At 40.1% G+C, this 24734-nt stretch overlaps 1 protein-coding gene across 1 annotated transcript in view; it reads right to left on the bottom strand.

Moving 5' to 3' along the window:
- The window catches only part of SLC2A13 (solute carrier family 2 member 13), a 104505-nt gene that overhangs the window by 46935 nt on the left and 32836 nt on the right, over positions 1–24734 (bottom strand). Inside the window, exons 3-4 of the mRNA XM_082239678.1 lie at positions 24500–24708; positions 11656–11764 (exon numbers count right to left, since the gene is read on the bottom strand). Of these exons, the coding sequence (XP_082095804.1) occupies positions 11656–11764; positions 24500–24708 (318 nt within the window). The remainder of the gene's footprint in view (positions 1–11655; positions 11765–24499; positions 24709–24734) is intronic.

The raw sequence follows: 24734 nt of genomic DNA, 5'->3' as shown, positions 1-24734 counted from the left end.
TATAAGAAATAACTTTAACACGCAGTGACAATCATTACAAAACTAAGCTGTGAAACTAACAGTTACTGAAGCTTCAGTATGCTTAAATATCATAGTGTAGCTTGCTCCCATGGTCCTGAGTAAATATCATTGCAGCAGGCTGTGTACAATGCATTTACTAAATACGTTCAGCAGGGCCAAGAGGTGGCTCATGACCAATAGCAGACTTGATCCCGAGTTTTCATGTTACTCACATACATTATGAAAGAGCATCTGGGTCATGCATTTCTTCAGCATAGTTGCCTAGAGACCGTTTCGCCATCTGCAGCAACAATCTAGACCCGTGCGAGTTAAAGGCTTTTATGCATTTACATAGGCATACACCTGATGCAAACCGCCTGCAAGTCGGGTTACACATTGCTATTCCTTTGGTCCTCGGATATTATCTACCACTCACTACACATGAGGAAGCAAGTGAAGTTATCCATTGGGCAGTGAAGGATAATGTCATTACTTTCTATGTATTACATAACCTGGGAAGGCAGCCCATATAGCAGAAGGAAAACTCTGATCTGAAACCTCTACTGCCTTGAGGAATTATATTCAGGAGAAGAAAAGGCTAAATAGTCAATTCTACACAAATCCGGAGTGGAGTCCCTAAAACAGTTGGATGGCAACTTGTACGCCTCCTTCTGGCAACTCCTACAGCCCAGCTGGTGCCAAACGTATTGCTGTGCTTTCCTTTGTTGTTGTTGCTTAGTTGTTTAGTCGTCTCCAACTCTTCGTTACCCCATGGACCAGGGTATGCCAGGCACTCCTGTCTTCCACTGCCTCCCGCAGTTTGGTCAAACTCATGCTGGTAGCTTTGAGGACACTGCTCAACCATCTCGTCCTCTGTCGTCCCCTTCTCCTTGTGCCCTCCATCTTTCCCAACATCAGGGTCTTTTCCAGGGAGTCTTCTCTTCTCATGAGGTGGCCAAATAACATTGTTATTTGGTATAAATAACATTGTTATTGTTGTAGTTGTTGTTAAATACGATGTCCCTATTTTCATCGGAGAAATGTTGAAGCATATGTCACTTTCTCTAAGCTTCACCTACTTCACAGGGATGTAATGGGGATTAAACGGGGGGGGGGAGGCATAGAGACCACCTTGAGCTCCTTGGAGGAAAAGATGGGCTATAAATTGGATAGAGGTAAATATTCAGAAGCAAGCATCGTAGCACCAGTGCTCTGGCTGGCATTGACAAGAGTTGTGGTCCAAAGTATCCAGAGTAGACCAGGTTGGCAGAGGCTGGTTTGCTGCTGGGTAGGAACACTGCAAAGGCTTTATTCACAACCTATCTGCTTACCTAGGGGAAAACAAAATAGCAAACCTTCTCCCCGGTTTCATGTTGGAGGAGATTACCTCTGACTATGATCTAACGCAGCGGAAATTGTGAATGTGATAAAGTCCACATGCGCTCCCCCTCCACATCAATGAAGCCAAGAGAGGGGGGATTTTGTCATCTGGGCAGCCCAGGACCTCCATATACCCTGCCCAGGCTTGGACTCTAGGAGGGTCACTTTGGTGCTGCTAATGCAGGAGTCTGACTTCACCCCCCAGAAGTACACTCCACTGTCTTTCGAGAGAGACAGTGTTGCCAACGCCAACAATTACATAAGTAAGTAATAAGTAATGTGCCACAAGACCAATTAAATTTATTATTCTGTGCTTTCAAGACACAATGTAAATGAAATCAAACTGAACTGAGTATCATCCCCACTTTCACAGAACTATTCATATCCAACGAATGTGGGGCTTTTGGTGATGATGTAGCTCATAGAGCATCAGTTTTTTATGCAGAAGGTATCATCACATAGGGTTGGAAATGTCCTCTGTCTGAAACACTGGAAAGCTGCAACCTGCCAGAATAAAAAACTGAACTAAATGGACCAGTGGTCTGATTCAGTATAAGACTACAATCAGTCCTCAGTTCCCGAACGCCTCCATTTTGGAACATTTCGGCTCCTGAACGGTAAAAACCCAGAAGAAAATGCTCTGGTTTTCAAACGATTTTTGGAAGCTGAACATCTGACGTGGCTTCCGCTTGAGTGCAGAAAGCTCTTGCGACCAATCAGAAGCCGTGCCTTGGTTGTTGAACGTTTCGGAAGCCGAGCGGACTTCTGGAACGGATTACGTTAGACAACCGAGGTTTGATTGTACTAATTTTCCTAAAATTGATGAATGTTTAGGTGGGGGTGACTGCTGGATGCTAAGGTCAAGTGAGTTGCTTGAAGTGTTGAAACATTTTTGTTGCTTAAAAATTCTTAAACCTACACTTTCCCGGAAGGGTTATTTGATTTTACCACACCCACACCAAACATTAATTCAATCTTGGGGGTATTTTTGCCCCATCCCCACAAAATGTACCAAAAATTACTATTTAGGCCCTGGTAGTTAACTGCATAGTAATATTAATGTGTATGCCATCTGCGTACTAATTAGGCAGCATCCGCTCCTGATACACACAAACCTAAAATGTTTGCTTCTGCTCCATCTGTTTTGGCATATTATTCAGTGATCATGGGAACCTACAAAGAAAATGTCTGGCAGCTACAAATCCCAGAATTTAACTTTTGGAAGTTATGATCAAGAACAGCCAACATCCACAGCCTTGTTAATTGTCTCAGGATGCTTCATTGTATACACATCTTGAAGTAGCAATATTCCCTCTATTCTATTTCTGACAATGCAATCTATACCTTCAAGCGTTCCAAAATGTCCCTTCCTAAGGTGAGGAGGCTGCTCAGAGATGAGGGCTTTGAAAGCATGTGCTGGGCCAGTTCGTAGTTCCCTCTCACTTAAAAGGAAGGGTTATCAAGGCAAGGAACAGGCTGGCTGATAGCCATCCCAACTTTCAGCCACCTCTCCTCAAAGAAAATGTGTAAACCTTCATTCTTTACACCAGCATAAATTGTTTAGAGGAAATCTGGACTGAATATGGCCTGGAAAAGGTTTAAAAGTAAGTCAAATCCAGGGTTGTCACCTTATTGCTATCTTTTGCGATACAGAATGTGGAAAATCATGACTATTAGGGGATTTGAAGAACTGGAAGGGAAATGGAGTAACAGAATTGAGGCAGGTCTACAGACAGATGGGTGGAAGGGTTAGGATTCTGGTGTTACCAAGGCCAGCACAGGGCCCAGATTCTTTTCTTTCTTTCTTTCTTTTTTAAAAAGGTTGACCAGACATTTCTGAAGAAAGTTAGCACACAACATGCAGATGTAGCCATTATGATTCAGCACTCAGGCAGCACAATTGCAAATGACCATCGCTTAATCACTGTTGCTGAGCATTAAGAGGAAGAAATGTGGATGCCCTCATCTGTGATTTGGGAAGGGTCCCTCCCAGAGCGGCGAAAGAAAGAAAGAAAGAAAGGCAAGAGAAGGAGGAAGATACTGGGGTATGCTTGTTAGAGCACCTTCCTCATTATCATTTCATTCATTCAATGTGCTGTCTTTGCAGAATAAAACACAATTGGTATGCTTTACTCAGAAGTAGCTCTGTTGAAATAAATGAGGCTTCCTTCCTACTGGGGGTAAATGATATGACAGGAATTTCAGTTTTTGCCCACTATATTTATTCATGTGTGTGTGTTTTTCTGCACTTATTTTTCTGAACATGTCTTTCTCAACTCTGCATTTAAGCACTAGACCCCAATCTGCATATTTTGGAGCACATTTTAAAGACTCCTTGACAGAAATGAGCTCTTCAATTAAATCATTAAATTAACTGGCTCTATATCAAAAATACGACAAATCCAAGAGGCAAACACAGAAAAAGCCATAAAGACACGGCCAAATTAATTTTAATCACACTGCCTCAAGTATGCACATGCTTTTTGCACACTCATTTACCCTCTTGGATGCATGGATGCTTAGAATACACACAACCAATAAACTACACTGGTTAAATTGGTGACAACAAGCAAGAGGTCATTGGACTGTCATGCTGGACTCTGTGCCTGTAACTAGGCATAATTACATATTAAATCCAAGTGGTCAGAGCTCCACTGTTCTATCATGCATAAAGAATAAAAGTATGTGAAAAGGGCTACTGTATAGAAAGATAAGACTATCAACATAGCATTCTGGGATATATTCCACTGCCCCCAGGTTGCAATCCCTCAATCATCTTTGCTGAAGCAGACCCAGACAGAATAGAATGTGATTCAGGAGGTACTGCCTAAGGAATAAACAATAAACTTTAAATACAGACAACACACACACTTCAAGGAGATCAGCATATTATCCGTGGCACATTTCAGAGAGCTGAAAAATTTCATCATTTCAAAAAATCCCATTTGGATCCGATCAATATCAAACTTTCATTAAAAACGCTGGAGCTACATGTGAATGCAACAGTTTTCTGGCTTTCATTAGAAGTTTTTCAACTTTATGAGTGTGGAGAAATTCTAATCACAAAAGTGAAAAATACCTTAAAATATAATCCAATATAATCCATTATAAATAAACCATTGCCATGATTTCATCAAATCAGGTTATAAACTAAATATTTGGATTTGCAAAAGACAATATTTTAAATAATTGTTGCAATGCAAATAAGGATTAATAAAAGTGTTTTGCTCTTTGTGGCAACTCTGACCTTATCACTAAATATAATTCAGGAATGATTAAGAACTCAGTTATTTCATTATTGCCTTTATGTTAATCAAAACCATCTCAACCATGGTCTCAAAGGGGTCCATCATCTAAGACTGTGTATTCTGGAAGTTACACAAAGGGATCCAAAGTGCTGGAAAGAAGGGGGGAGTCGTAGCAAATATGACCAATGTTCAGGGTCAATGGGAGTTGTAGTTCAGCAACCTAAAGAGCCCCACACCTATTAGAATTTTAAAGCCTGCAGAAAGTGACTGAGGCTGTAATCTTATTCCACTTACTTAGAAGTAAATTCTATTCAACTTAATAGGTTTACATGTAGTTTACATGTAGAGGATTGCACTATAAAATGTGTTTTTTTAAATTTCAGACTCTTTGAATGAGATGCTGCCCAAAGAGAAAATTCTAGACAGTTTTGCTTGACCCATAGTTTTTTTTGTGTGTTTTTTTGAAAAATAAAGAGAACAGTTGATGTAAGAATTTAATATCTCTGTTTTTGTTAATCACTGCAATATATTTAATTTTTATATATTTAATCAGGCAAAACGTAACAGCTATTTCTACCTCTGAGCTACAATTTCCTTATCAGATTATTTTTCTCACATGAGAGAATGATTAGATCTCCAAACTTAATTAATCCCATAGGAAAAAAGGAACAAAAAGGAATATACAAAGATTTTTTGCAAAAAAGGGTTCACCTCTGAAAATGTAGTAGTCCAAACCTACTTGTGTTTCTGAACAATTCAGTTGACTTTTACAAGACTACTTCAAATCAAAATATATGTGAAACATTTTCCAATTATGTGTGTGTCACTCACAGCAACTATTCTACTATAATGGACATATTTAAGATGAAGTAGACACAGCAAGAGGAGGGTGAAATGATTCAAAATGAGAGCATATTTCCCAAGAGGACTGTCCTATTTTACTAATAAGCCGCACTCCACTCCCAGGCACATTACACGCATCACATCTCATAATGCATTTCGCTGTCTGTGTATGTGTTTTCTAAATGGGGGGAGAGGAACTCCACATAATAAACTTGTTACAGGGTAAATGGTAGGAAGTAATGAATGCTGAACAGCAGGAGTCATTTTCAAAGCTACTGGTAGGGCAAGCAGTGAACCCACCCAGAACTACAACATCTGTAACACACTTAAGTCCTGGATACAAGGGACATATCAAAACACAACCTCCAGGAGCCCATAGTTTTAAGATTTCCAAAGAAGGCAAACCTCAAGAGCAGCAGAAGTCATAATGGTCCCTCTTCACCAGGCTACTGTTGCTAAAGATTAATAATGATAATAATAATAATTTTTATTTATACCCCGCCCTCCCCAGCCAAGACCGGGCTCAGGGCGGCTAACAAGCAATAATAAAAACAAGTTGATTGAAATACAACTTAAAAAACAAGATTAAAATACAACATTAAAACATTAAAATGCAGCCTCATCACAGGAGGAGAAAGGAAAAAAGAAAGAGGGGGAGGGAATCAAATTGATTCCAAGCCAAAGGCCAGGTGGAACAACTCTGTCTTATAGGCCCTGCGGAAAGAAATCAGATCCTGCAGGGCCCTGGGCTCATGAGGCAGAGCGTTCCACCAGGCCAGGGCCAGTGTTGAGAAGGCCCTGGCTCTGGTTGAAGCTAGTCTAACTTCCTTAGGGCCCGGGACCACTAAGGTGTTGCTATTTATGGACCTTGAGGCTCTCCATGGGGCATACTGGATATAAATTATAAAATATAAATTAACATGCCACCTAGACTTTTCAGGAACACATGCATATGAAAACTGCCACAGGATTTATTGTTAGCGTCGCCTGCAGCAACCAAGCAGGCAACTTGCTGCACTGGCAATAATCTTCTCTTCTCCAAGAACCACCAAGGTCATAGATGTGCTAGTAAAGGTAAAGGACCTCTGGATGGTTAAGTCCAGTCAAAGGTGACCATGGGGCGCGGCGCTCATTTCACTTTTTAGGCCAAGGGGAGCCGGTGTTTGTCCACAGCTTTCTGGGTCGTGTGGCCAGCATGACTAAACCGCTACTGCACGGAGGACCGTGATGAGTGCCAGAGCGCACAGTGGTACCTACTAATCTACTTGCACTGGTATGCTTTTGAACTGCTAGGTTGGCAGAAGCTGGGGCAGAGTTGGCATAGAGGAGCGATATTCCTTCCTCCCCAGACTCTCTATACCTTACTATTCTAGCAGGTACCTTCTCAGCTATCAGATCACATGTAAGAGATATGTAAAGAGAGCTCTTCCTACTTCTTGTTCAGGAGAACTGATAGGTAAGATGTCTTTCAGGGGTAGATTAGAAAGATACACAGTTCCCAAGCTGGATAGGGAATTTGGTTTCTTGTGCAAGAATAATATTTTTTTGTCATTTCTAGCTAAGCTTTAATATTCTTCAAAAGGTGTTAGCCAGCTTATATATTGCACCGAGGGGTGGGGAGAATAAAGAAATGCTACAGGCAACATTTTGTTGAAGCATTAAGAATACAAAATACCACAAGGGGCACTATCCTCTATCATTTTTAGTCAAATTTTTGAATGGATCCAGTATCCCTTTCATCTTGCTATTGTCGTTGTAGAGCAATACTGAAGGAGTGTCTTAGAAGTGAGAAGGTTCAGTTAACACGAAAAGTCCAACTGTGGGTTGTCACAGTCGTCAAACAAATAAACAAATATTTGTGGACTATTAATTTCATGCACAACGTGCATTAAAATAAACTGGAACCTATTTGGACCAACTGACATAGCAAGTCTCTTCTGCTAACTGCCTACGCATTTTATAAAATACCATATTTTTCGCTCTATAACACGCACCAGACCATAACATGCACGTAGTTTTTAGAGGAGGAAAACAAGGGAAAAAATATTCTAAATGAAATAGTGGATATATGATTTTTGAGGTTCATGCTGTGGCCACAGACATGTGATCTGACAGTGAGTTTGGAGTAGCCCAATGCAAAAATCCTGAGGATCCATGTGGATCCATGCTTTGTAACCACGGAGGAGAAAAGGAAGGGGAACCATGGATCCTCTGCTCACAACTGCAGCAGATCCCCCCCGCCACCCGCAGGCATTCGCTCCATAACACGCACAGACATTTCCCCTTATTTTCTAGGAGGAAAAAAGTGAGTGTTATGGTGCAAAAAATACAGTATATAAAGGAGTTGCCTCCTATTGGAAAGTACACCTCAGTCAGAAGATAAAAGAACTTATTTCCAAAAGGTGCGACTCTTTTTCATCAAGTCCTGCCCACTCACTTAATCTTGGTGTGAGATTGTTTCTTGTTAAACTCCAACTGAGTTTGGTTACCTAGATATGTCAGTCTCTCACCAGCAGAACCTGTTTTGACGCTCTCAAAATAACGGTGACTAAAATCCACAAAGTGCAAGACATGGTGCCATTTGCTATAATAACTTTAGCAGGCTATTACACAAGGGTTGCGTTCAATTCCTGCCAACCATCGTCAGATTTCACACTGACCATCTTTCAAAAGATTTCACCTCAAGGCAAATCGTGTCTCCCCCCTTTTTTTAAAGGAAAAATGGGTTGTATAAAGTGCAGTATTTATAGCTCCAACTCCAAGATGAACAATTGAGTAAACATCCTGATTGATCAGTGTTTTTCAAAACGTATAAGAAATGAGCCCAAGAAACCTCCTGCACAACCTCATTAACAAATTTATGAATTTGGCTTGCATCAAGTGTGCATGTAAATGCGGAAGACTAAAGTGACTTAAGTGACAATGAGGTTTTTAAACATACCTACCTTCCATACCTTGCTCTTGATACAGATAATGTTGGCTATGTATTCTTCCAAACATCAACAAATATCTGATGAATAGTGGGAAGGATGCATAGGAATATTGTGAAAGGGAAACCGATTGACTGAACGTTACATTTTTTTTTAATGGAGATGAATTTCAGCACCTCAAATCTGGCAGGCTGCTATGTTTGAAAAAAGCAAGTCGTTCTCTCTCAGTTTTACTAATTATCAAAGCTGTGTATTACAACAAAGCCTTTGGGCTCTCTCCCACATAGCACACACTCACAGCTTTTTGATCGTGCAGTGAAGTTATAATGCTGAATTTGTGACATTACAGTTATTACCAAGGCAACAGGCTGAAATCAAATAGTACTATGACTTCCTGGCAGGATCAAGGAGGAGAAATGGCTGGACTGTGAAAGACTCACACAAATGGCTTAAAAATAGGAACAGAGAAGAATACAAAGACACCAGCAGTATACATTTCTCCCAAAGCAAAATTATTAAGTCTGCAGTACTACTGAATTCTTACACAGGATCTCACAGCCACAAAAATATTGTCTGAAATCGTTAAAATAACTGATGGTTTTCATATTTAAGACATATCAGTTCCTTAGGGTTATGAGTACAACATTCCTACTAATTTCTACTAATTTTGTATGATTTCATGCAACATCATTTTGCTAGAGTTTATCAGCAGGTCATGTAATCTCCTAGTCCTTTGACATTTGAATATCCTCACTCTGATTTAGTTTTCAATTATACTTCCTATCATTGAATCCCACGATCAAGTGTCACATTATGAGGATGCAAGTCTACAAGGCCAATAAAGCATTTCTAAATGACCTCCACCATTAGAATGACAATTACTGTCCCGTAAGTCGGGAGTTTCTTATCTCCAATACCCTTCCCAAAACAGACTAGATTTTGCCTATGGCATTCTCCCATTTGTTTGTTTTTAAACTTATTTAAGACTTTCTTCACGTAGCAATGCCACCAGCTAGGCTGCAGATATAAGCTTACATGATGCCCGTCCACATAAAAATCACTGCATGTGTCAGTGAGATTGGGGTGGGACAGAGCTGTCCTGCCCTTCTTCCAAGGAGCACAGCGCCTTCATTTGAGAGAATTATTGGCCCCATGTCATCTATTCAAGTGGAGCCTTAAACCTTGACATTTCTGGTGTCACTCTGACTGCTATACCATATTCACAGTAAGAAGCCTAGGCTGTAACCCTTCTTTGTGCAGGGATATTAGAAAGGGTTATGGAGCTACATTCAAGGATGTTAGCCCAGTCCCAAGTTCTCAACACAGGTTCGCCACACCAGTGACAATAAGCAGGCATAAAATGAGCAATAATAAATTTTGAAGATCGTAAAAGTTATGCAGGCAAACTAATGGAGTCAGAGTTCAATTAGGATTTAGGGCGCAGTAATATCGGGCTCTCTGAATCTTCCACTTGGTTGCAACTGACAGAAAAGAAACAGTTAGTCCTCCTTTATCAGCTCAGCTGGGTCCAAATGCCATGTGGTTCCTCTTCTATCTCCATCAGCTGCTATTCCAGCTGGTTGTTATGTAACTTCATTACATAATAGCGTGAAAGAATTAGTACCTGAATTTGCTTATTTTCCTCCTTTGTATCAGATCACGTCACTGTTATAAAAATGCAAACAAAAAGTAATATATAGGAACACAGGAGGCTGTTTTATATAGGCTGAGACCATCAGTCCATTAGCTCAGCACTGCTTAAACTGACTGGCAGCTAGCTGTACAAGGTTTCCAAAAAGGAAACTTTCCCAGCCTGTGATCTTCTATATGGAAAGCAGATTCTCCACCACTGAACTATGACCCTTCTGTACAAAACATGTAGTAAATATAATGAGACCAGTTTCTTCAACAGCTGCACATGGAAAAACCTTGTTTAGCACATTTTCCTCCCTACCCAACACGCAAAAGCGATGGTTCACTCTGCTACCATGGTCCTCTCATTTAAAATACAGTCAGCTGGAAAAGATATGGCAGAAGGCTAAATGTGTGCAGTGCTGCATCTTTACGTTAGTAAGCCATTAAAATGTATAGGTCATAGAATGTGCTGAAGGTTACCAAGCAGTCTGCTGTCATATACTATAATTCATATCTAGCAAGGTGACAGGTTTTCAATCAAAGCATTTCACAGTGCGAGTCCCCTAACATACATTTGTGTGTGTCTGTATCTCAAACACCAAAAAACAAATTGAGGGGAAATCAATTTACACTGAATTGTGTGTTTCTAATACTTGGTGCCTAAAGATTTACTTAATAAATCCACACCAGAGCTGCTGTAACGCATTTTAGAATTTAAGAGGTTTTTTTACAGTAACTTCCGCCCTTCTCCACTTCCTCATTGTCAACTAGATCTGTTCCATTCACAGTCTGCAAAAACTACTGCTTGGTAAGGTGTTTCTGATCTAAGCACATCTGTAAGTTTAGGATAAGCAAAGTCAGCTAATGAGTACCATAAATTTTACAGGGTTTCAATATATTTCCAAAGAAAGAAAAAAGATTTGGACCTACTCCAACTGTGTTTTTTCTTCGGGAACTTCAGATATTTTCTCATTTACCATATGCACACATCACATTTTCAAAGTAATTTGATACCAGCCCTACACTTTGTGGATTTTGTTTCGCCTCGTAGGGAAGCATGCTTAAATAGGTGCACTGCAGAAAAATCTGCTCTGTTACCTTGAACCTTAGTCTAAATGCAGTTGACAATGCATTTTCATGCAAAATTTGAAAAGCACACATCTAAAACAAAGGAGAAGGTCCCCAGGGATATGAAAAACAGAAAATCACAGGAATCTACAGAAAAATGTAAATAGTAGAAAAGTGATTATTAAATTTACAAAATATTATTACATGTGAATGTATATATAAACTTAAACAGTTGCCACTGTTGGGTAACAATTACAACAGTATCTCCAAACATCTCAAATTAATATGACAAGATTTCCTGCACTGCATTCCATGCTTTATCGCAACAAATGGAGAGTTTCTTACAAGTGGAGTTTGTCAATTTATAAATCACCTTTATACTATTTCCATTGTTTCTGGGCTTCCTGACATTTTCTCTACTGGTCACCCCTCACCCTCTATACTATCTGAAAAATATACATGTCACTGAAAGCTTTTTGTCTATTTTCTGTTGTACCAAATGAAACATGTTTTTTAAATAAAAAAACCAAAGTTGAAAAAGTGATACATACATGACTGTGTTAATACCTGCCAGTTGCTGGAACATTTGCAGACCACAACCCACTATTAACTCTCTTCGAGTTGGAGGATAGGTCAGCATTCTGCAGATCACAGGTCCAGCTTGAAAAAATAAAGAAAAATGAAATTCATTACATCAATCAGTATTTCCCATTATGGCAACCAACCACATCCCATATTTTGAACTTTTTCACACGCTATTTATTTCATACATTCTTTATTATGTATAGCAGATGAATAACTAACCACAGATCAAGTGGTTTCAAGACTGTTGTCATGCTGGGACATAACAATCAATGAAATAAAATGTTTCAAGCCTCTGGAAGACCAATGATATATAAAGGTGGGTATTTCAGGAAAGAGGAAAGCCAAAAATGATAGTGCCATCAAATCCACATCACAAATGGCTTACAAAATTAATTAATTTCAGATATATATACAACAATTGTTCGTATACTGGTCTAACGATAAGAATTTAAATTAATAATTTTCCAATAATAATAATAATAATAATAAATAATTTTATTTATATCCCACCCTCCCCAGCCGAAGCTGGGCTCAGGGCGGCTAACAACAATCAAAATAATCCAACATTCTAAAAACATTCATTATAAAATTAATTAAAATCAAATTGATGGCAACCATTAAGCAAAATTCTGTGCAGATTGCCAGAGGAGGGGGTAACTTTAGTTTAATAAATACTTCAGGACCTGAAAGAAGGGATACACTGTACCAGGGTTTCCCAGTCTTAGGTTTACAACTCCCATCATTCCTAGCTAGCAGAACCAGTGGTCAGGGATTATGGGAATTATGGCCCCAAAACAGCTGAACACCCATGTTTGGGACACCTTATGATATAGAAATACCAGCAGGGAAAATGAAAGTTGGTTAATTATACAATTGTTTCTGAAATCTATATAAAAAACAAGAAGCACTAAGGTTATTTCTCTATGCTATTCCCCTATTAATTTTAATGTCCATATTTTAAGATTAGCAATGTAACTAAAATCCATAAAAATATAATACTATAGCCATTGCATACTCACGGCAGGTTTATTAATTCAGATATTGCTCTAGTCTTTAAAATTATGCATTGTTCTAAAAATTTAAATTATGATACTATTCCCCACATATATAAAACATGGTAATTAAAAGTATCTACTGCAACAATACAGGCATAAAAACAAGTACTGATAATCTTCTGTCTTAATAATTATTATTATTATTATTATTATTATTATTATTATTATTATTATTATTTATATCCCACCCATCTGGCTGGGTTTCCCCAGCCACTCTGGGCGGCTTCCAACAAAATACTAAAATACAATAGTCTGTTAAACATTAAAAGCTTCCCTAAACAGGGCTGCCTTCAGATGTCTTCTAAAAGTCTGGTAGTTGTTTTTCACTTTGACATCTGGTGAGAGGGCGTTCCACAGGGAGGGGGCCACTACCGAGAAGGCCCTCTGCCTGGTTCCCTGTAACTTGGCTTCTCGCAAGGGAACCACCAGAAGGCCCTCAGCACCCGGGGGTGAACGATGGGGGTGGAGACGCTCCTTCAGGTATACTGGACCGAGGCCGTTTAGGGCTTAAAAGGTCAGCACCAACACTTTGAATTTTGCTCAGAAACGCACTGGGAGCCAATGTAGGTCTTTCAAAACTGGTGTTATGTGGTCTCGGCAGCCGCTCCCAGTTACCAGTCTAGGTGCCGCATTCTGGATTAGTTTTCGTTTCCAGGTCACCTTCAATGGTAGCCCCACATAGAGCGCATTGCAGTAGTCCAAGGGAGAGATAACTAGAGCATGCACCACTCTGGCAAGACTGTCCACAGGCAGGTAGGGCCTCAGCCTGTGTTCCAGATGGAACTGATAAACAGCTGCCCTGGACATAGAATTGACCTGCGCCTCCATGGACAGCTGTGAGAAGTCATTAAGTTTCTCAAAAACTGAATAGATGTGGTGGTACACGCATCCTTACCATATACAGCAGGATGAGTGCTTAGTATACTAAATGACAGATTATCAGTCAGTTCTCTTCCAATCAATAAGATATAAGAGATGTCTTCACTCCCCCTGCATTGCTTATTGGTAAACGAAGCAGCTATTGTTTCTTCAAGCTTATTGCTCCTCTAGGACCTTCCCTAAGCAGTCTCTTTTCTTGTATTATCTGTTTGCCTCCATGTAGAAAACCATTTTTAGCATGCCTTAATTATACATGCTAAGGGCTGGAGAATTCACCAAAAGAAATAAAAGTGGCTGTGGTAGCTCAACCGTCTTCAGTACAGTGACTCCTAGGTCAATATATTCACAAGGGATTAAATGCATGGCATTCAGACAACACTGTCCATGAAGTTTGGCTCAAAATCAATATTTATAGGGAATAAATTATACGTAACTTTAGATATGATTTTTTTCTATTTGCTTAACAGCATTCATTCGCTACCCAATAAGGTTGATTCACTGTTATATTAAAAGACAGTTAACTGCTGCATTTGGACGAAAGGTAACACAAAAACCTAACTCATCTGCCTCAAATTTAGATCTCTCAATTGTACCTTTTAAGGAGGTCCAATCTGCGCACTTAAAAAAAAAAAGAAGAAGATTAAACCACAACTATCCAATTCAGGAGAGCCAACTTTTCCATTATAAATAATGTACAGTATAAATTATTTAATTGTTAGTAAAACACTGTAAGACACTTACTGTTGGCTTAATAAATTCATTTATCTAAAACATAGAATCTGATTTCGCTCCTTCAAAAGGTACCCCCAATTTAAAAGCAAGGAGACAAAACAGTCAAGTACAGCAGTTCAGAACAAGATGCATGGTTTATGGTCATTTAGTGCTATCTTAAAAGTATTGGGGGTTTTCCTACCAATGTTTTAGGATACAGGTAACTGACAACTTATGTTTATTTAACTTGTGCGCATTCAGCTTTATGCACTTGGCAATAAAATAGATAGATAAATAGATAGGTAAGTAGGTAGGTAGATAGAAAGAAAGAAAGAAAGAGGGAAGGCCAGGGAAGGCCAGGAAAAAAAGACCTTGGCAATCCCACCCCCCACTGAATCCCACGCACTTTGCCATATGTGATTTTGAGTTTTATGCATTATCCCCGAAATGTAACCCCAGTGTAAGTTGAGAATTGCCTGTACAAGAAAGTTCACTTTGCAGCTTTGACTCCAAACAGATCTACTTGAAAACCAAATGCAGCCTTTTAGCCCATTTTACCAATGCCAGCAATTGACTTCACAACCACAATTTTATTCTACCTAGGCAGAACCATATGTTACCCTTCTTGAAGCCAATTTATCACTAAACAAAATCCAATGAAGTTCTCATTAATGAACGAAAGCACTACACAATTCCAAAACACATCAGCAACTGCAGATGAGAAGTTTTTATTCCCATGATATGTTTTCCTATCAAATAACATTAAAGTGCTTATTTATTTGATTTGTCATTTTAAAATTATATCTGTGGTCTATAAACCTCCATAAAAGTTTTTCAAATCAAAATAGCATGCATAACTAATTATTTCTCCAGAATTTTCCTATTATGCTATTCAATACAGTTTAATTGTTTGAAACAGAGGTTTTAATGCTCACTTTATTACAACTGTACAAAGACTATGCATCTTCCAGTAGGGGTTCCAGAGCTTATTTCTTTATTCCAAGTCTTCCTCGGATATTTAAGAAATCAACAGGAAAATAACATGGTGCCAAGGTCATCCTGCTCTGATTTAATCATTTCTGTTGGAATAGAGTATTGTTCTACTCTCCAGCACAGTTTAAATGACCCGGGTGTTTTGTTAACTTCTCACAGGAACAGGGCATGGCTATTTTCAAAGGAATGGAACACCTTCAATTATGTCAAAATATTCTATCATATTATAAAGTCTAGAAACGTCACTGTAACCATTTCTTCTCAGGATTAAAATCAGAACGTCAAGCCACACTTCCCAGGAAAAAAAATGGATGATTGAATAAAGGCCCCTTTCCTTGTTTTCTTAGCGGAATGAGAGCCATGCACCATACTTCATCCCTGCCAGCAATGAAGTTAAATATGGAAGAAACAAGTTCTGTAACAAGAGCAAAATAATACAAACCGAAAGGGACTGGTGGGGAGAATGATGCATGACAAAGACTCTCCTCCTGGAAGAGAGGGGAGTGGTTGTGGGCGGGAAGCCGAGCCCCGCCTCTAGCAGGGGGCGTTAGCCCCCTGCCTCCCACTCACCTGGCTGGCGCCCATGCCCATCGTCAGGCACCCAACCAGGTGCCTCCGAGGGGGCGTGTTCAGCAGCCTAAATGCTGCGGCGCCAGCCCCTCCCTCTGCCTCACTCTTCGTCGTCCCGTCGCGATTCACCCACCCTCCACTCCCTTTGAGCTCAGGGTCTTAGTTTTCCTTGGCCTTGCTATGGACCTTAGGTTGGTCGCCCTGGTTGTCCGGGGGGCCTGGTAGGAATTTTTCCATTTGGCATTAGGCTTTGTGGTTTTTTCGCCTACCTCGTAGCAATCGTCACAACTTCCGTGGTATTGGTGGGTAGGTTAGGCATTGGAATAATGTGTTGTGGTGTCGAAGGGCTAGGTGTGGTCATCGCCTATGCCTTCAATTTTTGGGTATTCCATTAAAGGAATCTGGCGGTTGTGTATTCTGTCCGATGCCTGCTTGGCGGGAGGCCATGGCACGACCCTCAGTGACATCAGGGGAGAGCCTATAGTTGGATTAGCATCAACAGGCTCCACCTACTGGTGAATAAACCCCCCTCATTTCAGACTCACCCCTCTCTGAGGGGGTGGAGTCAGCTGACGTAATCCAATGCCTAAGCCAATACCTTTTCACTTGCTGTAATCAATAAAGTTGTGGCCTTTTCTTGCCCATTAACCTTATATCACGTGTCCTTGTGTATTCATTCCTCTTTGGGGGGATCGGGTCCTCGAACCACAATGATCTTTTAAAAAACCAACCACACTGTGCAGACCCCATGCTTACCATGGGAAGTCAGCTATGTCTCATTGACCCTGACTGTGGAGTTACAGCTTTAAAAGCAACAGGAACTGTCCTCCCTCAAAAAAACCCAGCCCTTAAACAAAGCTTAGGCTGCTATCCTGTAACCACTTACCCCAACAAACACAAAGAAATCGACTTCTGAGTAGACATATAATGTGTTGTACTGTAAGTGAATTCTTATTGAGTGTCTGCTGTAGAGCAGAAGACACGTCTAAGTCTCTTTGAACTAGATGAACTCTTTTCCAACTCTACAATTCTATAACTCTTTGTAAAGTGTTAACCTTTTGCATTTTCCATTTGGGTCAGAGATTCTGCATTTATTGTGTAGCAGTATTCTGGTTTCACCAGAAGCGGCTTGGTCATGCTGGCCACATGACCTGGAAAAACTATCTGCAGACAAACATCAGCTCCTCGGCCAGTAAAGCGAGATGAGTGCCGCAACCCTGGTGTCATTCGTGACTAGACTTAACTATCAGGGGTCCTTTACCTTTACCTTAGGGATGCGGGTGGCGCTGTGGTCTAAACCACTGAGCCCAGGGCTTGCCGATCAGAAGGTCGGTGGTTCAAATCCCCATGATGGGGTGAGCTCCCGTTGCTCGGTCCCTGCTCCTGCCAACCTAGCAGTTCGAAAGCATGTCAAAGTGCAAGTAGATAAATAACCTTCCAGCGGGAAGGTTAACGGTGTTTCCGTGTGCTGCTCTGGTTTCGCCAGAAGCAGCTTAGTCATGCTGGCCATGTGACCCGGAAGCTGTCTACAGACAAAACGTCAGCTCCCTCAGCCAGTAAAGCAAGATGAGCGCCACAACCCCAGAGTTGTTCGTGACTGAACTTAACTGTCAGGGGTCCTTTACCTTTACCTTTTATGTGCAGAAAATACTTTCTAAGGTGTATCTGACCTCAGACAAACTCAGCACAGGAAAAATACATTCTGGTTGCTTGGAAAAAAGGAAGAGAAAACCACAGTGCTTCCAAGGACTACCAGACAACAGGGCAGAAGCAGTACACATACACTAAAGGGGGAAACAGCAGCTCTTTAGGACTCCAGGGATTCCTATTGCCCAGCGTCCAAACAGTTTGTTAAATATTTATCTAGATGACTGATGCAGAGTGAAAATGTTATTTTTCAGATTATCATTTAAGTACTCAAGCAAACACAATTAACCAAACATTCATTTGTGAAACATGTAGACATAAGAATAAAGATTTTAAACCATTAAATCTGATACACTGATTAACCTTTCCAAGGGTTATAATATTTGTTGTATAATATTTTGTAGTTACTACTATTCTGGAAAAAGTCGATAGAATTAGAAAATCCTTTAGTAGACGTGCTTTAGACTTCAAGTTATCTTAAATTTGTAGATTTTTTTTTAAAACTGAGGGTAGATTAATTTTTTTTAAAGTAAGGGTCCCTAATGGCCTTTGTGCATATTGCCATTCTTGTTGCTAGGATACACTGAAAAGGATTCTACAAAAGGTTGGACGACGATGAACTCAGAAGCAATCTCACTGATGCAGAGAGGATACTTCACCTTCCCCACAGCTGAAACCAAGCTCTGGAAAACCACAAAAACATGTTTTAGAAGCAGGGCTGTTAGCGGTGAAGGACTGGCACTCCTTCCCTATTCCACATTCAAAAACGGCCTGGACAGACAGTTGAATCTTACTTCAACAGTGATAGCAGATTAGCATCATTCACTGCACCTAAAGTACCAGGCTAGGTCTGGGGGGACCGGAGAGGCTACATAGCATGTACAAGCTCTGTCCTCCAACAGAGGAGAATCGCTAAGTGGCTTAGAAGTAACAACCCCTGAATCTGCCACTTGACCCAGTTGCCTCATCCAGCCCTGTTTGGAAAGGAGTTGTTGCTGCTGCCACCGCCATCGCCTACCACTGTACTAATTCATAGGCTGCTTTCAAACCACTGTACGTGGTAAACCACTCCGAACACCAGGACAAGTCACACCATCTACATGTATTATTGCTTTGCGTAATGCTACAATCACGGCTGTAAAAAACAGTATTAGTTAAAACTATGGCACTCGCTCTCACAGGAGGCAGTGATGAGACTCAGGAGTTTTATGTTCTCTATAATTCTTATTACAAAGCACTATAATACAGTGGTGCCTCGCAAGACGAAAATAATCCGTTCCGCGAGTCTCTTCATCTAGCGTTTTTTTCGTCTTGCGAAGCAACCCTATTAGCAGCTTAGCGGATTAGCGCTATTAGCGGTTTAGTGGCTATTAAAGGCTTAGTGGCTAAAAGGCTATTAGCGGCTTAGAAAAAGGGGGGAAAGTGAAAAAAATCGGAACACTCGCAAGACGTTTTCGTCTTGCGAAGCAAGCCCATAGGGAAATTCATCTTGCGAAGCGCATCGAAAAACGGAAAACCCTTTCGTCTAGCGGGTTTTTCATCTTGCCAGGCATTCGTCTTGCGGGGCACCACTGTAAAGGTCGACAACTCTTCAATATTCCCTTTTCGGTGTTTATTAGGAATAAAAATATATGCTAGACCCCGTTTTCCTTTCAATTAGATTAGTATATCCTCATATTTAATCTTCCATCAATCTACATAAAATAATTAGGAACAATTAATATGATCATCAATATCATTATACTTTATTTTGTGGGTGGGTGCATGATTCGCTGTTTGCTGCCCAAAGCATATCATCATCTTCTTTTTTACACATTTTAGCTATTGTTAGTATGTACAGATTCCGCCAACTATGCTATGTGCCCCAACTATGCTGGGCTAGGCAGGACCCAATGTCATCTCACAAGGCACACTCCCCCAGATGGATGGGTGTGTGATTCATGTTGTGGGGTCAGCACAACCAGTTGCTGATTTAATTTCTTATGAGCATTTCATAAGCAAGATAATTTGGACCAAAAACAACTGTTCTAGGACTCAAAGGTGGGAGTCCCCAGTCATGGAAATATACTATATGGGGCACTTCAAATGCTATCTGGGGGTTCAGAGATGAATGAATTTTCATTCTTTTCAGTGTTTTGAACTTGCAAGCAAATAAGGAACTGGGAACTAGTAACCTACTTGAGCACTGTTTTTATGTAGCATCAGGGTTCCAGATCCCAGGGCATGGCATACAATACATGAACTCTGCTGAAACTACATAGGCCTGGATTGGCTTGGAAACTCCCCAGGAGTCCTATACATGCTGCCTGGAGTTCAACGGAAGCCAGGAAGGATATAAAGGCACAAAATAAAACAGAACAGGCTCTGAAACAAACAAGGGTAAATTGCTCCTTCTAAGCTGGATAATGAAATGCTGAATGGCAAAATAAGGAAAGGGGAAAGCCAGCTGAAGTAGAAGCCTTCAAGGCATGTAGGAAAAGCATGTTTTTAAGAGCACTTAAAGAACCAAACTATCAGAAAAACAGGACCATGGGGGCATGCTACCCTCATGTTGTGGCCAGCGCTTGCAGCAGTAGACTGGTACAAACCCTCAGTTGCCTGGGGCTTAATGCTTTCTTCTCTTCAGCCTGGCATAGGATACTAAGAACGGTTACTTACTTGAAGGCTAAGGCTTGAATCCTATGCACCTTTATTTGAAAACTAGTCTCTTTGAACAACGTACATATGTGAACAATAGACATACAGTATATCCTGAATATACATGCATGATTGGGGTATAACAGGGGTCTAAAAGCAGTGGGTGGCAGCAAAATAGTGTTTCTCAATGAGATACAAAGTGAAAGTCCATGTCATTTGGTTGGTAGAGTCATAATGATTTTGGTTTGTCTTTTTTTTAATAACAATTCAAAAATATCAATGCGTGGCAAATGCAACACATGTCAACTTAAACCTTTTCTGTGTTCATACTTCCTAGAAATAAGGTATTGCCAAAATTGTAACTTCAGTTTAATACATCTGTTTGTACTCTTTTTCAAGGCTGTTGGACTGTAGCTATATCCAAACATTTTCTTGCTCTGCATTTACAAATGCTGCAAGCTACTGGGAAAACTGTTTTCCATTGTCATAGCAATGGAAGCTAAATACTATAAAGCGCAGCGCTTTTGAAATAAAATGTGAATAAAGATGTTCTATACAGGCATTTCTGTAGCTATTCACTTGTTTAGAATCTGCCATGAACTGTCATTTTATTCTTGCTTCTAACAGATCTAATTTAGTTTTAACAGAATGTTAACACTTCAGAGCTCCCTCTTAGAACTGCTTGTTCACTCTTATAAAAAAAAATGCTAACATGCAAGAGAATAATCCAATTCCGGTATAATCACTGAAGTCACAGAAAACCACTCAAACACAATAGAGCTTAAGCTTTAGTTCCATTATTTATAAGCAATCTTTTTGATGCAAAAATAGCGCAAGGTTGATATTGTTTGTATTTCAGGCTGTGATGTAAATTCAAGAAATCTCCACCCCTGCATAATGAAATTTGTAGTAGTACTAAGGTTCATGTGCTGCCTCTCCCAGCTTCTTGTTGGGGAAGAGGAAATCCTAAAAACAGAACTCCTCTAATGCAGTGTTGACAACAATGCTTGACCTGAAAGCCAAAGTCATAACAGAATGAACACAAACAAGATCACCGAATATCACTGCATTCAAAGCTCACTAAAACTGCTAGCTCTGAAATGTTAAAATCTTCTGAGTTTTTAAGGAGGAAGGAACTTATCTGAAACCCTTCATCATGACTTTCCAAAGTCCCATGAGCAAGAAATATATTAATAAATTAGTTTGAGTAGTCAGGGCTGCATAAACTTGAGACCAGACTTATCCTGCTAATATCTGTTTTTACAGGAAATAAGAATTATATATTAATCTGCTTATATCCATACACTATAAATAAGAGGCCAGTGTTTCAGAATCTGTTTTGCATCTTGAAAGGTAAATGAGGAAAATCCTCTTATATCCTCTCATATCAGTGTCAAGAGCTTCTTAACCAATGCAAAATTCACTTTGAGAAAAACATATTTTTCCTAAACAATTATTTGGGTACAATACCAGAAGGAACTTCTTGTGTCATTTTTAAGAAACCCCATTTTACCATCAATGAGAAAAACAAAAATTGATAATATCTCAACACAAACATAATAACAACCCTTGAATCACAATAATTTGATTTTATTTCCATTTTTAGAATAAACTCTGATCCAAGAAAAAGCCATAAGCCATTTCCCCCTTATGGTCAACAGCACATAATATTATGTTACATACAGTGGTACCTTGGGTAAAGTACTTAATTCGTCCCGGAGGTCCGTACTTAACCTGAAACTGTTCTTAACCTGAAGCACCACTTTAGCTAATGGGGCCTTCTGCTGCTGCCACATCGCCGGAGCACAATTTCTGTTCTCATCCTGAAGCAAAGTTCTTAACCTGAAGCACTATTTATTTCTGGGTTAGCAGAGTCTGTAACCTGAAGCGTCTGTAACCCGAGGTACTACTATATTTAGTGTGCAGAACTGCAAGTTAGTAAATGCATAAAAAAAACTTAACCTATGATTCAGTTTAACACTCTTATGTCAGACCCACATCTCTCCATGGAAAAATCATCATGGGCTAGATGCCGAACAGCAACATTAAGCAGCACAGTTTGGGCAAGCCCAGAGGATTTTTTAATATTTTTTTTAGCTACAGACCCCGGAGACACAAACAGCTCTTAAAAGTCCACATGGTTTCAGAAGTGGTTTGCAATACGGCACAGTTTCAATTCACAAAAAGAGAAGCCAGAACCTCTTGGCACACAGAACTAGTTGTGGGGGGGCTTTCTGGATCTCAGCCGAGATAACAGCCACAATCCAAAGAAACCGAAACACTTGCAAGGGGATCTGTAAACACAGGCCACAGAAGAGATAGGCTGTTTTGCAAATTTTAAGATTTCACTCCCTTTTTCCAGCACTGGGAACTGCTGTGGTAGAAACAGCAGTCAAACTACAGACTGCATTCAAGTTTTTCATCCTGTGTCATTATCTTGGGACCAGTAATGAAGGCTTGGGGTGGAAAAGATCACCTCACTGCCTGCTCCAGTTGGACTACTTCACAGCATCCTCCTTACAGGGCCACCAACTACAGTCCATGTGTTGGTAACCACAAGGCTGGATTACTGCAATGCCTCTACGTGGGGCTGTCCTTGGGGTCTGGTATGGAAGCGCCAGCTGGTGCAAAATGCGGCAGCCAGATTGCTCATGGGGGCATCTGGCTGACAACATATGAAAGCATTGTTGAAGAATCTGAACTGGCTGCCCATCTACTAGAAAGCCAAGTTCAAGGTCCTTGTATTGAATTACAAAGCCCTGGACCATTTAGGTCCAAGCTACCTCAGAGACCACCTTAACCCTTCTATCCCAGAGCAGCCAGTGGGATCACCTGTAGAAGCATCAGTGGATTTCCCCCTAGTTGGCAAGGCACATTTGATAACAACAATTGACCAACCCACCTTCTCTCTGAAGAAGCATCTAAAACATGGGTAGGCAAACTACGGCCCAGGGGCCAGATCCGGCCCAATCACCTTCTAAATCCGGCCTGTGGCCATCCGAGAATCAGCGTGTTTTTACATGAGTAGAATGTGTCCCTTTATTTAAAATGCATCTCTGGGTTATTTGTGGGGCCTGCCTGGTGTTTTTACATGAGTAGGATGTGTGCTTTTATTTAAAATGCATCACTGGGTTATTTGCGGGGCATAGGAATTTGTTCATTTTATTTTTTCCCCAAAATATAGTCCGGTCTGAGGGACAGTGGACCGGCCCCCTGCTGAAAAGGTTTGCTGACCCCTGATCTAAAACATAAATCTGCCTCTTGCATTTCCCTGCTACTGGATCTGTACTGTACATTGCCAGTCCGTGTTTATATACTTTTTAACAGATTAAAAAAACTAATCCTGTTAAATAAACTCTAACAGAGACTGGTATAAATGGGGAAGTTCAAACACTAGCAGCATGGGTTGAAAAGTTTATTCCGTTCACGAACATGTTCACTATGACTGAAGTCTCACTCCAGTTTGGTTATAGAAAATGCACAGAAGTGGCTGTATAAGGCACGTATAATTTGCATGACCCAAAAGCTAACAGAAGCAACTCACAAGAATTCAATATGCTAGTTGGAATTTGCCAGCCTTTATTTCTTTGTAACCATACTGGGAACCTCACACATCAAAATCCACTGCGAATAAAGAGAGGCAACAGACTGAAAGGTCACTGTAGAATCCCAAGTTTTAATATCGCAGTTGAAGGATATCAGAGCTAGCGTGCACTAGTGAGTTACTCCTGACAAGCAATTATATAATTAGGTTGTGACAATTAGAATATATACACCTAGTCAATTGAGAACAGAACAAAAATTATCCTTCAAATTATTAATTTGTTTGAAAAAGTATATATGGCTGATTCATTATATTGGCTTCCCCTGTTTAACTGAATCCTTGAAACTCATTAGCAATTCTTAAGACAATTATAATTTCATTATGTTAAAGTACGGAACCAAGTCTGATATTAACATATTAATTTCTTCTGAAAAATACCAATAGAATTGATGTAGGAGCAAGGCTGTATAAAGAATAGAGCTTAGTTTAATCTTATTTTCACTGGGAGTATTGTTAGAACCAATTAGGATTGCCTGAAACCATGGGTTGCAAATTATTGGTTCTTCTTGTTTTTATTGTTATTATGTATTTTGTGTTTTAATATTGTGATTTTAAGTTGAGAACTGCCCTGAGACCTGCAGGTGCTATACAAATAATATTAGTAGTAGTGGCAGTAGTAGTAATAATATAAAATCTATTTCAAACTAACCTAAAATACTGTTAACAGTGTCACTCATTAATAAATGTACAAAGAAAGCAGAAATTCAGCCTTACCTGCACCAACTTCTTTTTCTTCCTCTTCTATGTTATTCTTGATGCTATCATATTCTTCATCTATTGTTTGATTACCCCGCATCAGAGACAGGATTCTTCTTGCCTTTTGAGTCTGTCCTTTTTGAATAAGCCAACGGGGGCTTTCAGGAAGAAAGAGGAAGCCAAAAAACTGTATTACAGCTGGAACTGCCGAGAGGCCCAACATATATCTGGGGGAAAGAAAAGAAACATTTTT

Source organism: Podarcis vaucheri (assembly GCF_965113315.1).
Source record: "Podarcis vaucheri genome assembly, chromosome: 10".
Classification (NCBI taxonomy): Eukaryota; Metazoa; Chordata; class Lepidosauria; order Squamata; family Lacertidae; genus Podarcis; species Podarcis vaucheri.
This window is presented reverse-complemented; position numbering and strand designations above follow the sequence as displayed.